Genomic DNA, 20,540 nt, shown 5'->3' with positions numbered 1-20,540 from the left:
TCGCTTTGGGAACATCCCAGAAGATGTGGGATTAGGGATTCTTCTAATTTTTTTAATTATTCCCCCATTTTTTGCTTCAGGAACACGCAAACAGTTCTGGGATTGGGGACTCTTCCGAGTCTGTTCCCCCATTTCTCGCTTTGGGAACACCCCAATCCCACATCCTGAATTCCCCCACTGCTCATCGATGCTCCTGTGCAACCATTTCCAAGGGACACCCAGGGACTGTTTGATATCTGCACCACGACCCAATTCCACAATTACATTCTGACCTTTTTTAGGAAATAAATCCAGTTTTGCTTCTTTTCTCCTCCTCCTCCTCCTTCTTCTTTTTTCCCCCCACATTTCCACCACAAGCCAGAGATTCCAGGTGATGCTTTGTACAGTCTGGAATTAAGGTGAAGTGGAAGCAAACCTGACAGTACAAACAGCTAAGCAGTTACCGTGTTAAATGCCAACCTTAGGGGAACGATCCCTTAGTTTGGGGAAGGAGTGCTGAAAAACAGACATTTCACTCGATTTCTCATGAGTCAGAAAGACAAAACAGCATTTTTGGTTCCTGACACAAGGACAGAAACGCTCAGGACCCACATGTTTAAGTCTTCTGCTCAAAGAGGTCGTGGTACTCCTGCTCCTCCAGCTCCCTGTTGTATTTCTCAATTTCCCTGTTGGCTTCTTCCAAGTAATCGTTCATGAACTGGTCCATTACTGGTTGGGAAAGGTGAAGGAAGAACATTTGTGCAAATGGAATTTAGTAGAAAAGAACATCCAGGTTTGAAGGAAGAGCCAGTTCTGGGATGCTCAATGAAAGCAGAAATTCAATATATTACTTTCTGCAAGTCTACAGTCAGAGCTACCACAAGTCAGAGCTCCCAGGGAAATAAAGAGCTGCACAAGGGGTATTTCCCAGCCAGGAAGAAGAATCTAAGAACAGCAGAATCATAGCAGGGTTAGATGGGATATCAGGAAGAAATTCTTCCCTGGGAGGGTGGTGAGGCCCTGGCACTGGTTGCCCAAAGCGATTTTGGACTCCCTACCCCTGGAAGGTGCTGGAATGAGGTCAGATTCAATGTCCCTTCCAACCCAAACCAGTCTGGGACTCTGTGAGCACATTCCCTGCTGTTCTGCTGAAGCAGAAGTCCAAAACTCTGCCCAAAATTCAAATCCTCCAGAAAGGGTTAACCAGGTCTGCAGCTTTCACTGCCAAACACCAAGGGAAAGGTGAAGAATCCTGGAGTGGTTTGGGTTGGAAGAGACCTTAAAGTCCATCTCATTCCACCTCCTGCCATGGGCAGGAACATCTTCCACTATCCCAGATTGCTCCAAGCCCCATCCAACCTGGCCTTGGACACTTCCAGGACTGAGGCATCAATAATTTTCCAATGAATATTGAAGTCCAAGTTTGCTGTTGGGTTTTGTGCCCTGCAGACAGAAATCTGATGGTTTAAAATTTTAAAGTTGTCCCACAGGGCACAGAGAATAATAACTCTGTTCTTATTCCAAAGCAGCACCACAGAACCCACCTGGTTTTTTACCAAATTTGGTGAAGTTACGGTGAAAAGTAAACTGGGATTATAAAACCAATTTGGAAGTTGGTGACCAGAGACAAAAGCAATGGGGAGTTATGAAAATAAGAGAATCACAGAATCATTAAATCTGGAAAAGCCCTCTGAGATCATCAAGGTGTTAACCCAGCACTGCCACGGCCACCAGTGTCCCCAGGTGGTGACCAAGAACAACAGGAACAGTGTCCCAACATTGGAACCTTGGCAAGGAATACCAGGGTAATACTAAGGACAAAAATATGATTGTTTTTACTTGAGTGTTATGCACACATAAAATTGCATTCATTTGGAAGTTTTATCAGTCGTGCCCAGGCATTCAGTGCTATTACAGCACTATTTGGTTTGAAAAATATTTCTTTGACAAGCTGTGGTCCATAAATTTTTCCCTGCGTGAGCTCATGGGCAGTTTGGGGTTTGTTTTGTTGGTTCTATTCTGTTTCTGAGATTTTATCTCTCAGAAAAGGCTTTAACACTAAGCTTTAGCCGGCAAGGAACTGGTTCTTTACCATATCAGCTTTGGCACTTTACATATCAGAGCTGCACAGTTCATTGCCTACCCAAAACCTTCCCTAAATTCCCTCATTTTAAAGGATACGTGGATGATAATCCATTTTGTCACCAAAAAAATTCACAAATTGAGTCCCATTGTAAAAATAACCAGCTGGAAGTGGATCCAAATGGCGTTTCACCTGCAATAGGAAAGAATTTAAATTAAACACCTGTAGGGACAGTCCTTACAAACTCATACAGATAAAAAAAAATGGAAGGGCCATTACAGCAAAAGATGGCAAATTTTACACCTTCTTCTACTTTCCAGAGTGAATTTGGAGCTCTGAAATCAGATTTATATCTCAAATCCCTCCTGGACAGCTCCAGTTGTGCTCCAAGTACCTCCAGAAGTGCTGCAATAATTTAGTGCTCAGCACACTTGCTGTGGCAGGTGCTCTGTCACCCAGATGGATATTTAAGGGAAATGAGCCAAAAGAAGGGTTTGGAAATAAATTCTTGCTTTTACTCACATGAATGTTTTTGATTTCCTGAAGGGTTAACATTCCTCTGGTTTTCAGGGCTTTCCTCTGAGGTTTCTGTATGAAGAATGACATCTCAGTTATGTGACTACAGAGTGACAATGTGATATCACAGCTTAGTTAGTTAAAAAATAAATTAAAAACAAAAACAAACAAAAAAACCAACCCAAACTGCCAAATAGAAGCATGTATTTCTAAATTTCATCTCTAAAATTATTCAGAGGAATAAAATTCACTGATCTCACAGACAACACTCAAAAATTTAAAATTCTGTAAGTATTTTTAACAAGACAATTTAAATAGAGCTTTACTGTAAGAAAGCTGGCACAGGAACAGAAAAGCAACTTAGTTTTGAGTCTGAGAAATTCTGTAATCCCTTTCTTTTCTGCAGCATGTGGTAACTCTTAGAGCTATCTGAAACCCTCAATTAGCCATGACTGTACAAAAAGTGTTTATAGTCTTGAATTGCTCAAAGAGGAAACACTTCACACTTGAGATAAGCATTTAAGTTCCAAGTTTTCATAAAATTTAAGTAGTATTCCACAAAGAGCTTTCTTACATGGCAAAGCATTTGTCTCCATATATTACCCCTGTGATAAGTACAGAGCAATCAGCACAGAAAATGGATTAATTCCCTGAATAAACACAGGGGAACGGGAGATGAGAACTTGAGCATCTACAGAAATTCAGAACCCTCAGAAATCTTAGAAAAATCTCAGAAAACTGCTCCAGCCACAGGCAACACTCTTCCCCTTCCTACACAAATTTTTGGAGGGAGACACTGTGCAAATGCTAATCCACATGGAAGTAACATGGAGTATTTTTAACTTACAAATGTCCCAAAAAGCTCCACTGGCACAGCTTGGACAGAGGAGCTGTGGCTGCCCCATCCCTGTAGTGTCCAGGGTTGGGTTGGACAGAATTTGGAACAATCTGGGATAGTGGAAGGTGTCCCTGCCCATGGCAAGAGGGTGGAACTGGATGGGATTTAAGTCTCCTTCCAACCCAAACCATTCCAGGATTTTATGGATCTGGGATTCCATCAATCAGCTGTGGCAGCCCCTCTGTGCAAACTGTGCCTTCTGAGCTTCCTACAACAGCCACATTCCCTGCTCTCTACTCCCTATTGCAGGGATACATCAACCATGCAGAAACACACTTGACTAATTAAGGATGACAAAATGAACAGGACTCCACCCTCCATTTCAGTGGATTACTTCCAAGGAGGTTTAATTTAGTGAATCAAAACAAATTTTCAGCTTTGCCAGCGTTCAGGTACTTGAAGGAGGTTTATTTCACAGCACACTTCAGCCCTTGGCAATCCCAGCTCAGCTAAATCATCCAGTGTTTATCCTGGACATAATCCATTTGCTCAAGCATTCAAGAGCAGATCAATCCATGAATAAGCTGTAGCAAGCACTAAAACAATACAGAGATTACAAAACACATTTGTAAACTCTTAGTTCCCTTCCTGAAATCCATTTGCACCCCAGAATATCAATACCTTGATAGAAGAAAAAAAAAGAGATTAATTAAGAAATCCAAGTGTTTTATGGAGACACTTGGATTTTTCCTTTGGTTCTTAAGAAATGCCAAGCACTGAACAAAAGGAAACCTGTCCACAAACCTGTTTTGCAGTTTCTCTGAGCCAATCTTTGATATCCTCTTCCTTCAGGGAGCAGCCAATGAACACAAGGAAATATCCCTGTTGACTGCTGCAGTCTCTGGAATCATTTCTGGAATCAGGAGGAGTCGGCCCCTCCGGAACAGGCACCAGGCTTAGGGAGTTTGCTGCTGTGTTGTGACAGACTTCAATGACTTTATCAGCATCTAACACGGAGAAGACAGAAGGAAGAGCCTGATAATTGCTCATCTAATCTACCATCAACACTGGTGCAGACAGAATCCAGGACAGAAATACTCTTTTAAATACCCATAACATGCAGTGGATCACAACATCTCAGGAGTAATTTGCCCTTACCTGAAAACTTCACTTTGCCCATGATGTGATAAATGTTTCCAGAAAAAGGACTTGGCTTGAGCAACGACTTAATTGCTGTTTGAAACAGAAGACAAACAGATTATCTCAACTTATTTTTCCTCTCCTTGGTGGAACTTCTGGTAAAACCTGCAACTGATCTCTAATCCACATCCCAGGGCTTCCAAAGGAAAAGCTGCCATGTGCCTTGGAGTCCCACTATGTAACATCTATTTTCTCATTCCTTGCCATGGAGTTTGGGAAATAAGCTGTGTTTGGCATAAGGAACTCTCACAAGTGTGTGTGGGAGGCAAAATCCTCCTCTTTAAGTCTACTTGGCTAAGGAGAGGAGGAGAGGCTTGATAATGTATCTAACTCTAGAGCTGAGCCTGTTTTCTAGCAGCTCCAAAGAATTATTTGGCATAAAAAGTAGAAGCTGATGGTCACTAATAAAACTGTATTTCAACACTACCAAATACAATGAAACATAAAATAAAAAGCAAACATAGGAAGTTGTCTCAGAGCTGTCTCAGAAACTAAAAATTCAATTAGATTTTCATCTGAACAAAAATCATGGGACAATTTTCCAGAGCAGACACTAAGGAACAGAATTTACTGTACTTTTAGGAAGGAAAGCTGAGCTTTCAATTAAAAGTTAACTTCAGCAGTGATTAAACAACTGCATTACATCAGTGCCTTCCTTCCCCTCTATCCCTCAGCATCTCAGAACTTGGATTTCAATCAAGTCAGGCAAAGTTCATTGGTACCTTTGCATTTGGCCACAAATCGTGTTTTCTCCAGAGGGCGACTGAACCACACACAGATCTGAACCATGGGAGGGAACACGGGCCCAGCCCCGTACTTGCCCTCGTACCTGGAGACAAAAACAAAACACCTTCAACAGGCAGAAACCACAGGAGCTTCTGCTTCTCATCCAGCAAAGAACAGCTGTTCTTTCACCACAGATGAGCCTTGCTCAGAGGAAGGAAAATACAGAGCTTTCTGCTCCAGGAGAATGTGCTGCCAACAGCATTAGGTTGGTTAAAGTACTCAGGACTCCTTTTCATACAGTCATGAAATGGTTTGGGTTGGAAAGGACTTTAAAAATCATCTCATTCCCACGCCTGTCATGGGCAGGGACACCTTCCACTGTCCCAGGCTGCTCCAAGCCCTGTCCAACTTGGCCTTGGACACTCCCAGTGGTCCAGGGGCAGCCACAGCTTCTCTGGGCACCATGTGCCAGGACTTCCCCACCCTCACAGGGAAGAATTTTCCCTAACATCTAATCTAAAAGTCCCTTCTTTTAGCTTAAAACCCTTCTCCTTTATCCTGTCACCATCTTCCCACATAAAAACTCATTCTACTCCTTTTTTATAGCCCTCTTTAGGTACTGCAAGGCTGCAGTAATATCTCCCTGTATGCTTTTGATGCTCTTCTTGTTGTTCTTTCTCTTCCACACTACCCAGATCCAATTCTTGCATACTGTCATCAAACAGATTAACAGCTGCCCAAAAGTTTGAAATACTTTCTTTTCCTGCTCTCTCTCTCTTTGGCTCCATGCAATCCACAAGCAGCTCTGATGATATTAATTCAATATCCTCATCCCAAGCCTTGTGCTGGTTCACTCCAGCAGCTTTACTTGGCTACTGGCACCCAATTCAGAACCAAATTTATTAATAAAGACATACAGAGGACTGCGAGGTATGATAAATAAAGGATGTTTCCAGCACAGAGCCAGGAGTTGTGATGGCTGACAGCTGCAGATTTCTGCCAAAAAGGTGCAGCACAGATAACTGCAACAAGATGTGTGAAGAGCCCTGAGCCAGGAGAAACCTCCCTCGGTGTTCAGTGGAAAGTTTGGTGCCACGTGGGTTTGTGCCTGAGCTGTGCCAAGGCTGTCACTGAGGTTCCTGGGTTTTGTGAGTAATTGTTCTGCTAATGGCCAGACTGACAGAGCAAGTTCATTCCAGTAATGCTGAATAGCTGTCAGGATGAAATTACTCCAGTCATTATTGACCTCACCCATCCCAATCCTTCCCAGTTTATTCCCACAGGGTTCTTGCCTATTCTTCTGGAAAGCAACAGTAATCTTGCCACTGATTTAAATGGTGTCCAGAAAGGAGCTTTTCCCCCCCATAAAAGGGCAGCAATCTTGTATCCACCAAGAATAATCATCAGCTCTCTTAAAAATGATTTACACAGCTGCTGCCTGTTCCAAATGAGTAGTCTTGGAAAAAAAAAATATAAATGAAGTTAGTGAAACGTTTTAATCTTCAAGTTAATTAGAAAAATAGTTTTTAATACTTCTCAGTCTAGATACTTGCCAGCCAGGGTACATTAAATATCGAGCTCTCATCATCTGAGGATTTGAAAAACTGCTTTCTGAGAGAATTAATTCAATATCCTCGTTCCTGTAAAGAGATAAAAATGAAGATTTTAATTTTCTAAGTTAAATAAAATGGCCACTATCTACTTACATAAAACATAATGTGCTAGTGACAGTAAAATTAAAAGCACTTTTCCTTTAGTGTGGCAGTAACAGCAGCATAAATCACGCTCTGCAAACAAAACACATTTCCTAATCCCTGTATTTATAAGCCCATAAATGTAAAGGGAAAATCCCTTTTGCACGAGAAGCAATTAAGAAAAATCCGCATTTCCTTCCTATAAATTACTAGAGTCAAAACAAGAGAACAGAAGTTTCTGAGTGCTGGTGGCTCGTGTGCCAAAAGCCATAAATCCTGATTAAGGTTACCTTGTTACAATTCCATTTTCTGCCAGCACGAAGGAAACTCCAGGATTTGCTGCTCGGATCAGGCTCTGCAGCTGCACGAGGAGTGGGTGCCTCTGCTCTGTGGCATGGCTTGTGAACACCACGTTACTCACCAGTCCTGGGGAAGGAAATCAGGGCATCATTTACACAGCTCAGGCATGTAAACAGTGACTAATAAACCATTCAGTGATACTCCAACCATTCTTCTCTTATTTTCCTTCCCTCTCACTACATTCTTTCATTGAAGGCAAAAAGAAAATCCACTGCAACTAAAAAAAACCAAACTGAGAATCTTTCATCTAACAGAACCAATTCAGACTCAATCCACGGAATCAATTAATTCAAATAACAAAACCATGTAAGAATCAATTTGAGCAGGCCTAGTTAAAAAAAAAACAAAAAACAGTAAGGTGTAAAGTATTTTGGTGAATTCAACGTGCAGTAAGACTAAACAGCTAAAAATCAGTATTTTGGACACTCAGTTGCCACTTCCAAAAACAAGAGAAGGAGTTTAGGGTTATTTTTTGTCTTTAAAGACTCCAAAAGGGTATTCAGACAGCAAGACTGAACCCATGAGACATCAAAAAGATAACAGAAAACCATCCAGTTAATTTCAGTTATAGGATCCCTGCTTTTCAATTAGACATTATTTGAGTTTCAGCCCAGTTCCTCAAAGAAACTGCAGTGTCAACACTTGGTGACTCCCTAGATGTCTGTATTGTCCTGAGTGTGTGAGGCATGGAGAGGAAATGGAAAGGAAACGGCCTCAAGTTGTGCCAGGGGAGGTTTATATGAGATATTAGGAAATATTTCTTCATGGCAAGGGTTGTAAAGCCCTGGCACAGCTGCCCAGGGCAGTGGTGGAGTTCCCATCCCTGGAAGTGTTCAAAGAACACTTGGATGTGGCTTTTGACACGGGGTAACGGGGAGCTGGACAGTGGGGCTGGGTTGATGGATTTGATGATCTTAGAGGTCTTTTCCAGGCTAAACAATTCTGTAATTTTACAATAAATGTTATTTCTTTGCTCAAGATCTGCAGCCCTGTTCTGACACTTTCCTGTGACTACACATGGAGTGGAAGGAAAAACAGAAAACCTCCAATATCCATGAACAACTGAGCCAGGATTAATTTCCTCTGCCTCCAACTATTTAAAGTGAAGATGGAACAACTGATCACACCTGATCTTCTGCCTGAAGTAATTCCTGGTCTTTACACAAATCACATCAATCCATGCAAAGGCTGCTTTACACAAAAATTCCTGCACCAAATATTTCTGGGGCACTTCCATTGCACCACACACTCCCAGTGATGCTCTTTGCATCACTGACCCTTCCAAGCCAGAACTTTATCATCAGCACAAATCTCCATCACTGTATTTCTCTTTGCTTTTAACTTTGCACAAAAGTTTCCATTCCAATTTCAGGAACATCCATGTCTTCTCCAATACACACTTGCTCTTGGAGGAAGGGGGAAAGGGAAGGAGAACAGCAAACACCCTTTGAAATTTAAGCCTCAAACAGGCTTGAAATTATATCAAGCTTGGGGATATTAATCATGAAATTAGGATAAAAATGTGAATAAGATAATCATGCCATGAGTAAGATAATACTCCTGGAATATTTCAGCCCAGGTTGGATGGGAGTAGGCTGGGATAGTGGAAGGTGTCCCTGCCCCTGGCAGGGGATTGGAATGAGATGAGCTTTGAGGTCCCTTCCAACCCAAACCATTCTGGGATTCCTGAATCACCCACCACCACCCTGTGGTTGTGCTACAGAGACCCCAAAGAGTCCATGTGACAGTTGGCAGCACCGTGCCTTGGAGAGGATCCACAATTGTCAAGGATTAAGCTGGAAAAGCTCCAAGTTTAAAAAAGAGATTGAGGGAAAATCAAATCTAGTAAATCACACACCTCTGCACCTCATCTCCTCCTCACCACCCCAACCCTTCTCCATCAATCTCTGCTCCCTGTGTGCCTGGCCCAGGGCACTCCCTGTCATTCCTGACTGGAAACTCCCACACAACCCTGGAAGCAGGAGAAGCCTGTTCAGAGCCCAGGAACCTGTGAGCTCTGGCTCTGTTCACACCCAGCTGTAAATCCTGGAGGTGTTGGGATCACAGGCACCAGTTCATGACCCAGGATTGATGGACAGGGAGTGTAATCCAACAGGGAAACACCTTCCTGAGAACTGGAAGGTGCCTCCACAGCTTCAGCAATGAACAAATTTAACCTTTTCTATTTAAACTGCTACTGCCATCTCTGTTTCTAGAAGATGCATTTTGAAGACCACCCAGTTTTGTTTAAATTTTTATTTATACACTCCTCTAAAGAAAAGAACCCTTGCAGCCTGGGGAATAGAGTGTTCAATGGAAGCAGGAAAGGAACAGGAGGGATGGATTAAAAATACATATGCTGTATGAAAATAATGGCTCCTCTTTGCTCCCAAACTTACAATGGGAATATTTAACAATGGTGACGTCCTAATTTGTGTTCTATATGAAATTGTTTCACAAGGGATGACAGGGTGCCTTTACACTAGGAAGGTATCATCTTACATCTTCTGTGCAAGAAAGAAAGAAAGGAAAGACACAAAAAAGGGGAGACAAAAGGGAATTACAGCACACAGATGGTGGCAGGATTTTTTGGAGAAGTTTAAGCAAGTATGCACAGGATACTCATGTTGGTCATCCTGCTCGAGGCTTTGTCAGTTCTCCCCAATCCCCACATGCCTCTGTGAGTCTTGGGGCTCTCCAAACAGAAATTTTATAAAATGTCACATTGATAAAGTGCTCAGGGCCCCCTGTGTTACAGAGAAAGGCAGCAAAAGACAAACCCAACTCACTCCCCAAATCTGGAAGATAATTCTGAGGAGAAGGTACAGATCCAAAGTGTAATTAATTCCTACTTGCCTGTGACTGCACTTGGCTTTTCACACTCACAATGTTGTGTTTTCTGATCTGTACAATGCCCAGTAGAACACAATCCTTGGAAGTGTCCAGGGCCAGGCTGGACAGGGCTTGGAGCACCCTGGGATAGTGGAAGGTGTCCCTGCCCAAGGCAGGGGGAGGCACTAAATGGTCTTTAAGGTCCTTTCCAACCCAAACCAGTCTGTGATTCTATGAAATATGCAGATCTAAATTCTCTACTACACAAGTGCCACAATTCTGCATCTGTCTGGAAATTTTAAGTGTGCCACATCTCACTTCAAAGCATACTTTTCCTCCTGAAACTCTTAAACAAAAATTGCCCCTATTTATATGAAACCATTTCGTTACACAAAGAAATCTGTCTAAATTTCTGATGTCACATTCTGTATCAGAAAACTGGATGACAACACTTGGAAACGTGCAGAAATCATTCCCTGCCACAAGAACATTCCCCTAACCTCCAGTATTTGTAAATCTTGCAGTATTTTGACTATAAGAAAATTAGCTACTCTTGTCCTGGGCATTTTGCAGTTTCTCTTTCAACAATGACCAATTCTCACCCAATCCAGTCTGCACAAACTCACTTTAAGAAAATTTGAATATTTATTGTATTTATTCTTTCATAAAACAAAAAGGCATTTTTGCACTTTTCACTTCTCTGTACTGACTGATAACTCTTTATATTATTAATATTCTCCTGCTGTCTTCAAATTTACCAGTGGCTGTACACATGATACTTTCCCAATCTGGAGCACCAACGTTCTTCTCCAAATAAAATACTGATTTATATAACAGCACCTACTTTCTGTCCAGCTTGTTCACAACTTCATTCTTTTGGGTTCTTTTCACACATGAAAAAGAACTGGCACAACTCTGGCAGCCAAGCAGAGCAATCAGAGTTTAAGCAGCCACAAGAAGAGCACAGCATCCTATTCTGATTCTCCTACAACAGCATTTAAATATGAAGACAAAATAAATCCAACCTAGCCTTGAACACTTGCAGGGATGGAGCAGGGATTTGAAGGCAGGTGAGGAAGGATCATATATCTCATTTCTGCCAACTATCTGCTCGAATTCCCAAGCCTGACAAGGAGGACAATGTGATTCATTTCAGGATATAAAATTGAACACACAAGGTAAGGACCAGCCCTGCTGCCCCAGCTGATTTGTCTGCTGCAATGTGAGATGAGTCCTGCAAGGACCCTCCAGGCCACACCAAGAGGAGGATTTGGGGAACAAGATCATCCCCTCATTTTTCTCTTTCTAATAGACCAGAAATGAAAGGAAAGCTCCATTTCCTCATACATCCCCAATGGAGGCTGGAACTCCAATCCACTTCACTCCCAGCTACAACAGCTCAAGTTTAATTCATGGTCTTAGGAAAACCCATCCTGCAGATGAGGATTTCAAAATGGATCAGAATGCTTTTAGAATGCTCCAGGATTCTTTCATTTTCTGCCTATGATGTTTAACAGTGTAGGCAGAGATTGTCTGTTCTTACCTCCAGGAGTTTATCATGACCCTTTGGCTACATGTATCAATAGCACAAAATAATATATACAGGCGTTTATTTGGCCACATGGCTCAGTTACTGTTTTGTAGAGCTCAAAGTCAGGAGAAGTGACACATACCTTGTGAACACTGGTCCAAGAACTTGGGAAAAAGAAGCCTAAAAAAACCAAAAAGTTCACATATCAAGAATAGATATTATTATTTAAGTAAAACATTTACATTCACTAAGACGCTGACAGAGTCTCACGAACCAAACCATTTTCATGCTTCTTTTCCTCAATCCATATAATTGCAACATCCTCACAGGTTTCGTCTTTCAGGACTTTTCCCCCAAAAATCAGTTTTGTAGATGGTTTTAATCCTCCAACAAATTTAAGAGCTAATTCCCACCATGCAATTTATTCTGTATTCTAAGGAGTCAGAAGTGCTTCAATGTTATTTTAATTCTTATTTAAACAATAGGAATTTAAAGTTTGCCCTAAAGAACTGTGCCTTTCAAAGAGTGGGAATTTTCCATAGAAAGACTGGATGTACAGAATGCCAATTTCTGCTGTTGAGTCAGACAAGTGACAACTATTTTCAGGAGCTTTATCATGGACAATAAACCTCAAGAGCATATTTTACCTGTTCCCTTCAACTTCCTCCTCCCCTGCCCTGGTCTGCTAATTCAGAATGGGGAAAAGCTCCATCCCATGCTCCTGGAAGAGCTGGATCTCTACAGTGCTGAACTCTGAGGCAGGAAAGGGGTTTGATTTTTTTGAGTGCAAGTTCCAAGCCAGACATGAAATCCACTCTGTTCCATTCTCACAGTGAAATCACCAAAGCTTCCCAACTGCAAAGGTTTGCCATTGGCACTCTGTGGCTACTTGGTAAATTCTTATCAGAACAAACTCCAAAGCAAAACAAAAATAATCTACAGCACAGGCTGAGCCTCTTCCTTCAATTGCTTTTGCATTTCAGGAGACAAACAGAGTTAAAGGACTGCAGGCTGCTGCTGCTATAACACTACACCATGACTAGTAACACGTTAGTGAGTTAAAAATAAAACAGAAATGGAACTTGTCTTTCCTATAATTATGGAAAGAACAAGTTTAAACAGCACTCCAGCATCAAGTCACCAATATTTTACGTAGTCTTTAATATTTATTTGGTATCTTTGTCACGGAGACAAGAAGAAGCAGCAAGGTAAGGTCTATTTATTGACTACTGCAAAGCACAAGCAGCACGTTGGTTAGTGCTTAAAAACAGCCAGGAAATGTCAGGAATGCACTTTTAGAAAACTGCCTGGGCAGTTCACCTCTAAGCTGTGAGGCACAGTTTGATCACAAACAGAAGCAGTGCTACCAACTCCGAAAACTCTAACTGCTGGAACTTACTTTTATCAAATCAGCTGCAAGGCATAATTAAAAAATTGGAGTGTTACAATCTTACAGATAGGTCTGAGAAATGATTTCCATGTTTGCTGCAGTCTGGAGCACACACATTTACTATGAAACCAAACTATTTCAAAAGGTCAGTGACTTGGCTCTGCGACCATTTCCTCCCCACCCTGGCTCTGCAGTAACCCAGGATATCAGATTTTAACACTTGCAATGCTTTGGCTTCCGTGCTTTGTCATTCTCTTCCCCGTTTAAAGGATTGTTTCCCTTAAATTCCATATTTTAAACCTGTTTAAAGTCTTTTTAAACATCCAAAAGTAGTGGCAGAATCGATAACCCAAAGTGAGATGCACATCCCCATTATTAGTCTAACTTACAAAAAGATTGAGAAAAGGGAATTATTCAGAGGATAAGTGACTGTCCAAATGTTACAAAGCCCTTAACCAGAGGATTTGTATTTAAACAATCTTTGTTTATTCTTCTAGGAGCTGAACTTTTATTGATATTATATATAATTATATATCCAGTGGAAACCAAGTGCCATCCTGATAAACCAAACAGCACTTCCAAGTTCCTCCAAGATGGATTATTAAGCAATTTTATGGGTCTTAAGTCAGTTCAGTGGCTTTTAACCATTACAAATCACTAATTATTATAAAAGTGATACCAAAAATAGACACATCTATTCTTAAACTTGTAAAAATATTTCAAAACACACCTGTGTTCCATGTAGCAGCTCAGAGGCTCCACACAGGTGTTGACTGCTCCAATGATGAAAGAAGATTTCACATCTGGGTCAGGATGAGTCTGCAGAGCTTGCACAACATCAATAACATCAGTGTACCTGCAAGAAACCAAAATGAAAAATGGGTTCAGAAAACCAGAATGACACAGTTGTCCAGCCAGGAAAAAAAATCAATCACTCAGAGGAAAAATTGGATTTCTAGAAGAGCTGCCCAAACACTATGAGAATGGACCATAATAAAGAAAATGCTGAGCTCCATCTGTATAACCTCAGTGAAAAGGATAAACTGGAAATCATTCCAGCCAGGTCAGGGCAGTGCCTCCCTCACACTGGTTTGTGTCACCTCCTAATGACTCAGAAGATGATCCTGGTTCTCAAATGCTACACATTGGAGATGGAAATGTCACAGCTGGCTCAGTCTTCACCTTTATCCCACAAGGAAAAAGGCATTTATCCAGAACACATTACTAAGTGTTCCTCTGCTATCATCTGCTCTATTGGGCAATAGGAGATTTTTGAGAGTCTGATTTCTGCTGCCAGTTCTGGAGTCAGAATCACAGAATTGCTGAGGTTGGAAGGAACCTTTAAAGGTCATCTTAGCCCCTTGCCATGGGCAGGGACACCTTCCACTAGCCCAGGTTGCTCCAAACCCTGTCCAACCTGGCCTTGGACACTTCCAGGGATCCAGGGGCAGCCACGGCTTCTCTGTGCCAGGGCCTCCCCACCCTCACAGGGAACAATTCCTTCCCAGTATCCCACCCATCCCTGCGCTTTGACAGTGGAAAGCCATTCCCTGTGTCCTGTCACTCCATCCCTTGTCCCCAGTCCCTCTCCAGCTCTCCTGGAGCCCCTTTAAGCACTGGAAGAGGCTCCAAGGTCTCTCTGGAGTTTTCCCTTCTCCAGGGGAACATTCCCAGCTCTCCCAGCCTGGCTCCAGAGCAGAGGGGCTCCAGCCCTTGGAGCAGCTCCATGGCCTCCTCTGGATTGGCTCAGCAGCTCCAAATCCTTCTGATGTTGGACCCCAGAGCTAGAGGCAGCTCTGCAGGTGGGGTCTCACCTGAGCAGGGCACAGAGGCAGGATCCCCCTTTTCCTGCTGCCCACACTGAGGGATCAGCCCAGCACAGGGATGTTCTGAGCTGTGAGTGCACGTTGCTTCCAGAACACAGAAATAAAGGCTACGGACACCTTTTTCCCCAAAGCAACAACAAAAATCAACAGGGACAGAAAAGCTGAGTACACCAGAATTCCCTTATCCTACACAACAGTTCCAAGAGTTTGAAGGCTTTACCCTTGCAGCACCACCAGGAGCCTCCTGCTCTTCCCAGCGTGGGCAGCCTGACGGAGCCCGAGGTTCTGCTGGGCCTCCAGGACCCCGGCCAGGAACCGCTGGAAGTGGGAGGCACTGAAACACTCGGGACTGTCCATGGTCTGCCGATAAACAATCCACCTGAAGCACAGACAAACGAGGAAAGGAGTTCATGTGCTGTCACACAACAGCTCTGTTTTCTTCCTCTTCTGAACCAACAGACCAAAATGAAGTTTGACAGGCCCAAAGATTCCACATCGCTCATCATCTTGTTGAGATCTCGTTCTACTTGGCCACGTGGGAAAGAGGAATTTATTTGGCTTTCTATCATTTCTATCATTTCCCATCATTTCCCATATTCTTTATATGACTGCCAAAGGAGTTTGTGGGTGCTTTTTGTTGTTTTTCAATAAAACAAATGTTCACCAGCTTTTCTGAAGCTGTACATCGTGTGATTAATTCTGATCACTGGCAGTGATGCAGTAAACAAAAATTTTGACAAATCCAATTCGAGACTCTGGGCGTGAAAATATTTCACTGCAAAAATAGAAAGTAACAATGACATTTGCAGGAAAACATGAAGAGATGTGTTATTACACAACCTTCAAAAGTCACCTTACGTGTCTGCCCTATAACAGAACCACAAAACTGTTCTGAATCAACTTGATAAAATCAAGACATTGAGTGAAAAGTAAAAATACAATGCAGAACATGGCTAAGATTAAATGCTAAGGTGTTGAGCTGTAAGAATTAAAAGGATAGGATTTTTTAAATTTATTTTCCAGAAGATCTATCAACACACAGAGTGGCAAATTCCTACAGCAGATTTATCTTATTGCCATACAACAGATGTCCTGAATGTACCTCAAATAAGGCTAAATTAAAAACAATGCTGAACTGTTAGTACAGTCCAAAAAAAAAAATCATTTTAGAATCACTACAAATCAATAAATGGAAACTCTTCACCACATGGAATAGGGAACAAGAAAAAACAATCCCTTGTGCAGTTTTTCTGTCTAAATGTGTTAATTTAAGGACAAATCTACCTGGCAGTCTGAAATTCAGGTTAAAAAAACACCAAATGAAACAGTGATAATTTTTTCCCCTTCATGTCAAGCTGGTTTTTTTTGGTGTTTGGTGAAAGCAGAGATGCACCAACCTCCCATGCTCCTTGGTAAAAGTGACAAGGAAAGAACAGAGGTCGCTGGAACGGCACCCTGGCAGCCCAGTGATGATGGTGATGATCACCTGCAACACAGAACAGGGGACAAGGGAAGTTTAAAGACAAAAAAACCACAGAAGCACTGGTGTAGACACCAAAAAAGCTGTTTTCCATGATTCATATAGATTTTTCTTTCTTTTTAAAAAATCCACCTTTAAACTGACCTAAAAATCAGATTTAAAAACGTTCCTAAGGGTTTATTAATTGTCAGAATGGTCTCTGAACCAGACCCCAGTAATATTCCAAGGAAAGATTATATTCCTGCTGCTTTGGCTCTGTTTCCAGCAGATTTCAAAAGCTGGGAAGCTCCAAGGCAATATTTTCTCTGAAAATGCTATTTAAAGCACGCCTTAAGTTGGACAATTGTTACTGCCCCTATAGAGAAAGGAGTGTTGTACAGATAATATCAGCAAATGTTAAATATCATGTGCTACCTCTATGCTATTTAAAGGACTTTTATGTTCCAGAGAACAATTCTGTTACATTATTCAGTAATTCATAAAAACAAGCTGCAGCTTTAGGGCAAAGTCTCTCTGGACATCAGAGAAAATACTTCACTTAAAGATCTACACCTCATTTTCTGCCTCTATTTCATCAGTTTCAACCAGACTTTCTAGTTGAGAGGCCATTTGCACTTCCAAAAGATTGTTTAAATGGAAAAGAATTAAGTATATAACCAGGAAAACAAGGCAAAACAATGGTGGTAGTGGAGGAGGAGGCAGAGCATGGCTGAACATGATTAGTATTTTATTACACTACAACAGAACTATTGACAGAATATTCCAAATATTCTATATGAGGGCTAGGAATTATTGTGGAGTTGTTTCCTTACCTTATCACCTTCTGCTTTGCTGTCAGAAATGGTTTCTGACTGTTGGAGAAGGATGGGAAGATGTGCTCTCATCACTGGCTTGGTGCTGACGCTGCTGACTGTGAAGTGCTGCACAAACCTTCCAAAAATAAAAGGTTTATTTCCTTACAATTGACACCAAAAGATTTCATCCATACAAACAGCTGGGAAATTACTAAAAATAAGAGGATTAAAAGGTTAAGCTAAGGAGGAAATAATTCATCTCAGAATAAAAACATCCTAGTGTAAAGACAGAATTATTTAAGAAACATTTTTAGATGGCTATCACATCTACCAAAATATTTTTGTATCATTTCTGACAGAATGAATCCATTGAGGACAAAAGTAATTTCTCACCTCTCCAGTTCTGGAATGGCAGCAGACAGTTTCAGCTCCCTGCATCTTTCCCCAGAAGAAAAAGACAAGGCGTTGAAGATCTTCTGAACACTGGAATGCCTGAAAGGAGGAAATTAATCCATCAATTAAAGGAGAAACACAAAAATGTCTCTTCTTTAAACCATATGGCTACACACTAAATGGTACCAACAAAAATAAAGTTAGTGTTGCATCAAGAATGCAACAATTCTTTTTAACTATTATCAAAATTTAATTATTAACAAAACAAATAAATAATAGTATTTTTTTTCTGATTGAAGCTTCTGTGTAACTGCACTGCACTGGCAGGAACTTACATCCTCTTCTGTTCCTCAGACAGGAATTCTTCCTGGACAACCCTTAAAGATAATCCTGAGTTTGTCTGGTTTTGCCATGAAGAGAAAACCTGGAATAAACCAAATCTACGCATGAGTGTTACTATTTTCCCAAAGTTGCTTTGATTTTGTTGAGGAATTGGTTTTGCTCACCTAAAAAAATAGAGACATTTTCACAAGCCATTAAATATTGCACAATAAAGGTTTTGCTGCAAGAGAAGCTGTGGCTGCCCCATCCCTGGAAGGATCCAAGTGTTGGATGGGGCTTGGAGAAACTTGGGATAGTGGAAGGTTCCTGGTTGGAATGAGATGTGCCTCAAGGTCTCTTCCAACCCAAACTATTAAAGAATTCAAATCTACCAAACAGATTTTGCAACCTTTTCTTTGGCTGGACTGGAAGTAGTTTAGGAATTCACTGAAACAGCCTCGTTTTCCCTGATAAAAATGTAGCTGTTTATAGCCCAAGTGCTCTAGAGCAGGAACTGAATTAATACAAGTCTCTTTGAAGCACTGCTGTAATTTTCACAAGGTGAGGCTGCAGCAATCATTACATGAAATTTAAGAAAAACTCTCTTCCCTCCCAAAAGAAAAGGAAAACCCTTCATTCCTCTAGGGAATGTTTTGGCTCACATCCAATTGCTCCAGCCAAGACACATTAATCTGAATGGCACTGGGAACCTAGAAATCAGATTCAGATGAATCACAAAGTCCTGTCAGTGTTTGGAATTTCCCTTCTTTTCATAAGTAAAGGCAACAGCCATTGTCGTTTTTCACAATAACTGTCTGCAAGACAAAACAACTGGGGGGGGACACGACTGCTTTCCATTAAAAACTCAGCATCCCAAATACAAGGGTAGGAGATAAAAAACATCAAAATAAAATATACTTTTGATATTAACAAAGGCAATATTGCTCATGCAGAAGGATCCGCACAACTGAAGAAACAACCACTTCAAAACACACAGAACGGGGCTCAAAGAAATGCCTGGGAGGGATGGAAAAAAGGAATGGTCAAGGGAAAATTGTGTTCTCTAAGAGTCAAAGTGTTGGGGATAAAGTGAAAACATAGGTCAGGCTAAAAAGTGGAAATATATCAGGCCCTGTTGTATAACTTAAGGAAAGTTTTAAAAAGAGCTGCTACAGCATTGAGGAAAAAAATGAGAGAAATCAACACATCCCAAAACCTAAACAAACTCTCCTCCTGTACCCATCAGAGTGAGGATGGGAAAGGCATCTCCTCATCCTCCTCACAGGGTCTGCACAGCAGATTTCAGCTCTGTGGGCTCAGCTCAACATTTCAATGTTTAACAAACCCAGATTTGGGTAACAGGGCAGTTGCAATTCCCTATTTCCAGGAGGTTTGGAATAATCAAGTACAGGTGGAGTGAGTGAGGTGTCAAGCAAGAGAACTGAGAAGAGTAGAAGCAGCACCTACATTTTAGTGGATATTTGTAACCTGTGAGGCACACAGACCTTGAGAAAGAATTTCAGAGCAAATCAATAAAACACCTGAAGGTAAATAACTGACAAAACACAATAATATATTTCCATGGTTTACACAATCAGGTACAGTCAATTTGATGAAAAGCTTTGTTCATGAGAGAACATCCTGAAGACAAAAGATTTGTTTTATCTGCTTGAGCAAAGTAACTGGTGTGGTGCCAGATGAGAAATTTAAACTGCCCAAACTGAACTTCAGCATGGAACTGTTCAGCAAAAAAAATTAACTCAGAGCAGGACAGGAATAAATAGCCCTGAGAAAAGGCATCAGAAAAAACAAACACCCTCATCTCAGATATTACACACAGTTTGGATATCTACAACCAAAAACCAGATCAAAAGAAAAGCATTACAACTATCAGAAGAAAAAAGAACTTTTTAGAGGCATAGATTAAAAAGGATCTGGTTTTGTTTTATTAGGCCAAATGAAGCTGAAAGAATAGGTCTGAGATTTGTGAGTATCTCGAGGATGTGTTCTAGTAGAGAAAAGAAAAATAAAACAAATATAAAAGCAGAATTAATAAAATAGGCTGAAAATTCAAATACAAACAAACAACAGATTGCCAACCATTCACAGAGGGGAACAGTGGGAGGAATTTAAACACTTAAGATAAAAGGAGGAGACATTTTATGGTACCATTAATACGACCAGTGGGGACTACTCACTGAGCTAGGTGGTCTTTTCCAACCCAGTGTGATGAGCACATCCTAAAACCCTTGTGAAGTCCTAAAATCTCCAGGCTCATTTCCTCAAAAGCACTATTGTTATAAAGTGGGGTTTATTAAAAGCCTCTGCAGCACAATGCACCAAGCCAACCTACTTAGGGAATAATACAATGCCATATGAGAGACTTAAAAAACTTTAACTCCACTTCCCCAAGGATCACGATCCAAATGTGTCTGACCACAAAAACACACAATGGAACCTCTGCCACTCCATACAATCCCTGCAGCAAATTAAGACACCAGAGCTACATTGAAATGCAGCTCAGAAAAGGAGTTTGTAGAGCCCTCGCTGCCTTCAGAAGGCAAAGTGAAAGCACAT

General features: G+C 41.3%; 1 protein-coding gene across 1 annotated transcript in view; it reads right to left on the bottom strand.

The window, feature by feature from the left end:
* Positions 1-310: 310 nt before the first annotated feature.
* The window catches only part of DNAAF9 (dynein axonemal assembly factor 9), a gene marked incomplete at its 5' end in the record, with an annotated part of 60,809 nt that continues 40,579 nt past the window's right edge, over positions 311-20,540 (bottom strand). The window contains 15 exons of the mRNA XM_083861391.1: positions 311-708; positions 2,161-2,254; positions 2,585-2,650; positions 4,221-4,423; positions 4,575-4,649; positions 5,339-5,445; positions 6,896-6,982; positions 7,327-7,462; positions 11,902-11,939; positions 13,880-14,005; positions 15,196-15,354; positions 16,373-16,461; positions 17,268-17,385; positions 17,643-17,741; positions 17,978-18,066. Of these exons, the coding sequence (XP_083717517.1) occupies positions 596-708; positions 2,161-2,254; positions 2,585-2,650; positions 4,221-4,423; positions 4,575-4,649; positions 5,339-5,445; positions 6,896-6,982; positions 7,327-7,462; positions 11,902-11,939; positions 13,880-14,005; positions 15,196-15,354; positions 16,373-16,461; positions 17,268-17,385; positions 17,643-17,741; positions 17,978-18,066 (1,599 nt within the window). The 3' untranslated portion in view covers positions 311-595. The remainder of the gene's footprint in view (positions 709-2,160; positions 2,255-2,584; positions 2,651-4,220; positions 4,424-4,574; positions 4,650-5,338; positions 5,446-6,895; positions 6,983-7,326; positions 7,463-11,901; positions 11,940-13,879; positions 14,006-15,195; positions 15,355-16,372; positions 16,462-17,267; positions 17,386-17,642; positions 17,742-17,977; positions 18,067-20,540) is intronic.

The sequence above is a fragment of the Zosterops lateralis genome (genome assembly GCF_965231275.1).
Source record: "Zosterops lateralis genome assembly, chromosome: 5".
Taxonomy (NCBI): Eukaryota; Metazoa; Chordata; class Aves; order Passeriformes; family Zosteropidae; genus Zosterops; species Zosterops lateralis.
Note: the sequence above shows the minus strand (reverse complement) of the source record. Positions and strands in the feature narration are given on the sequence as shown.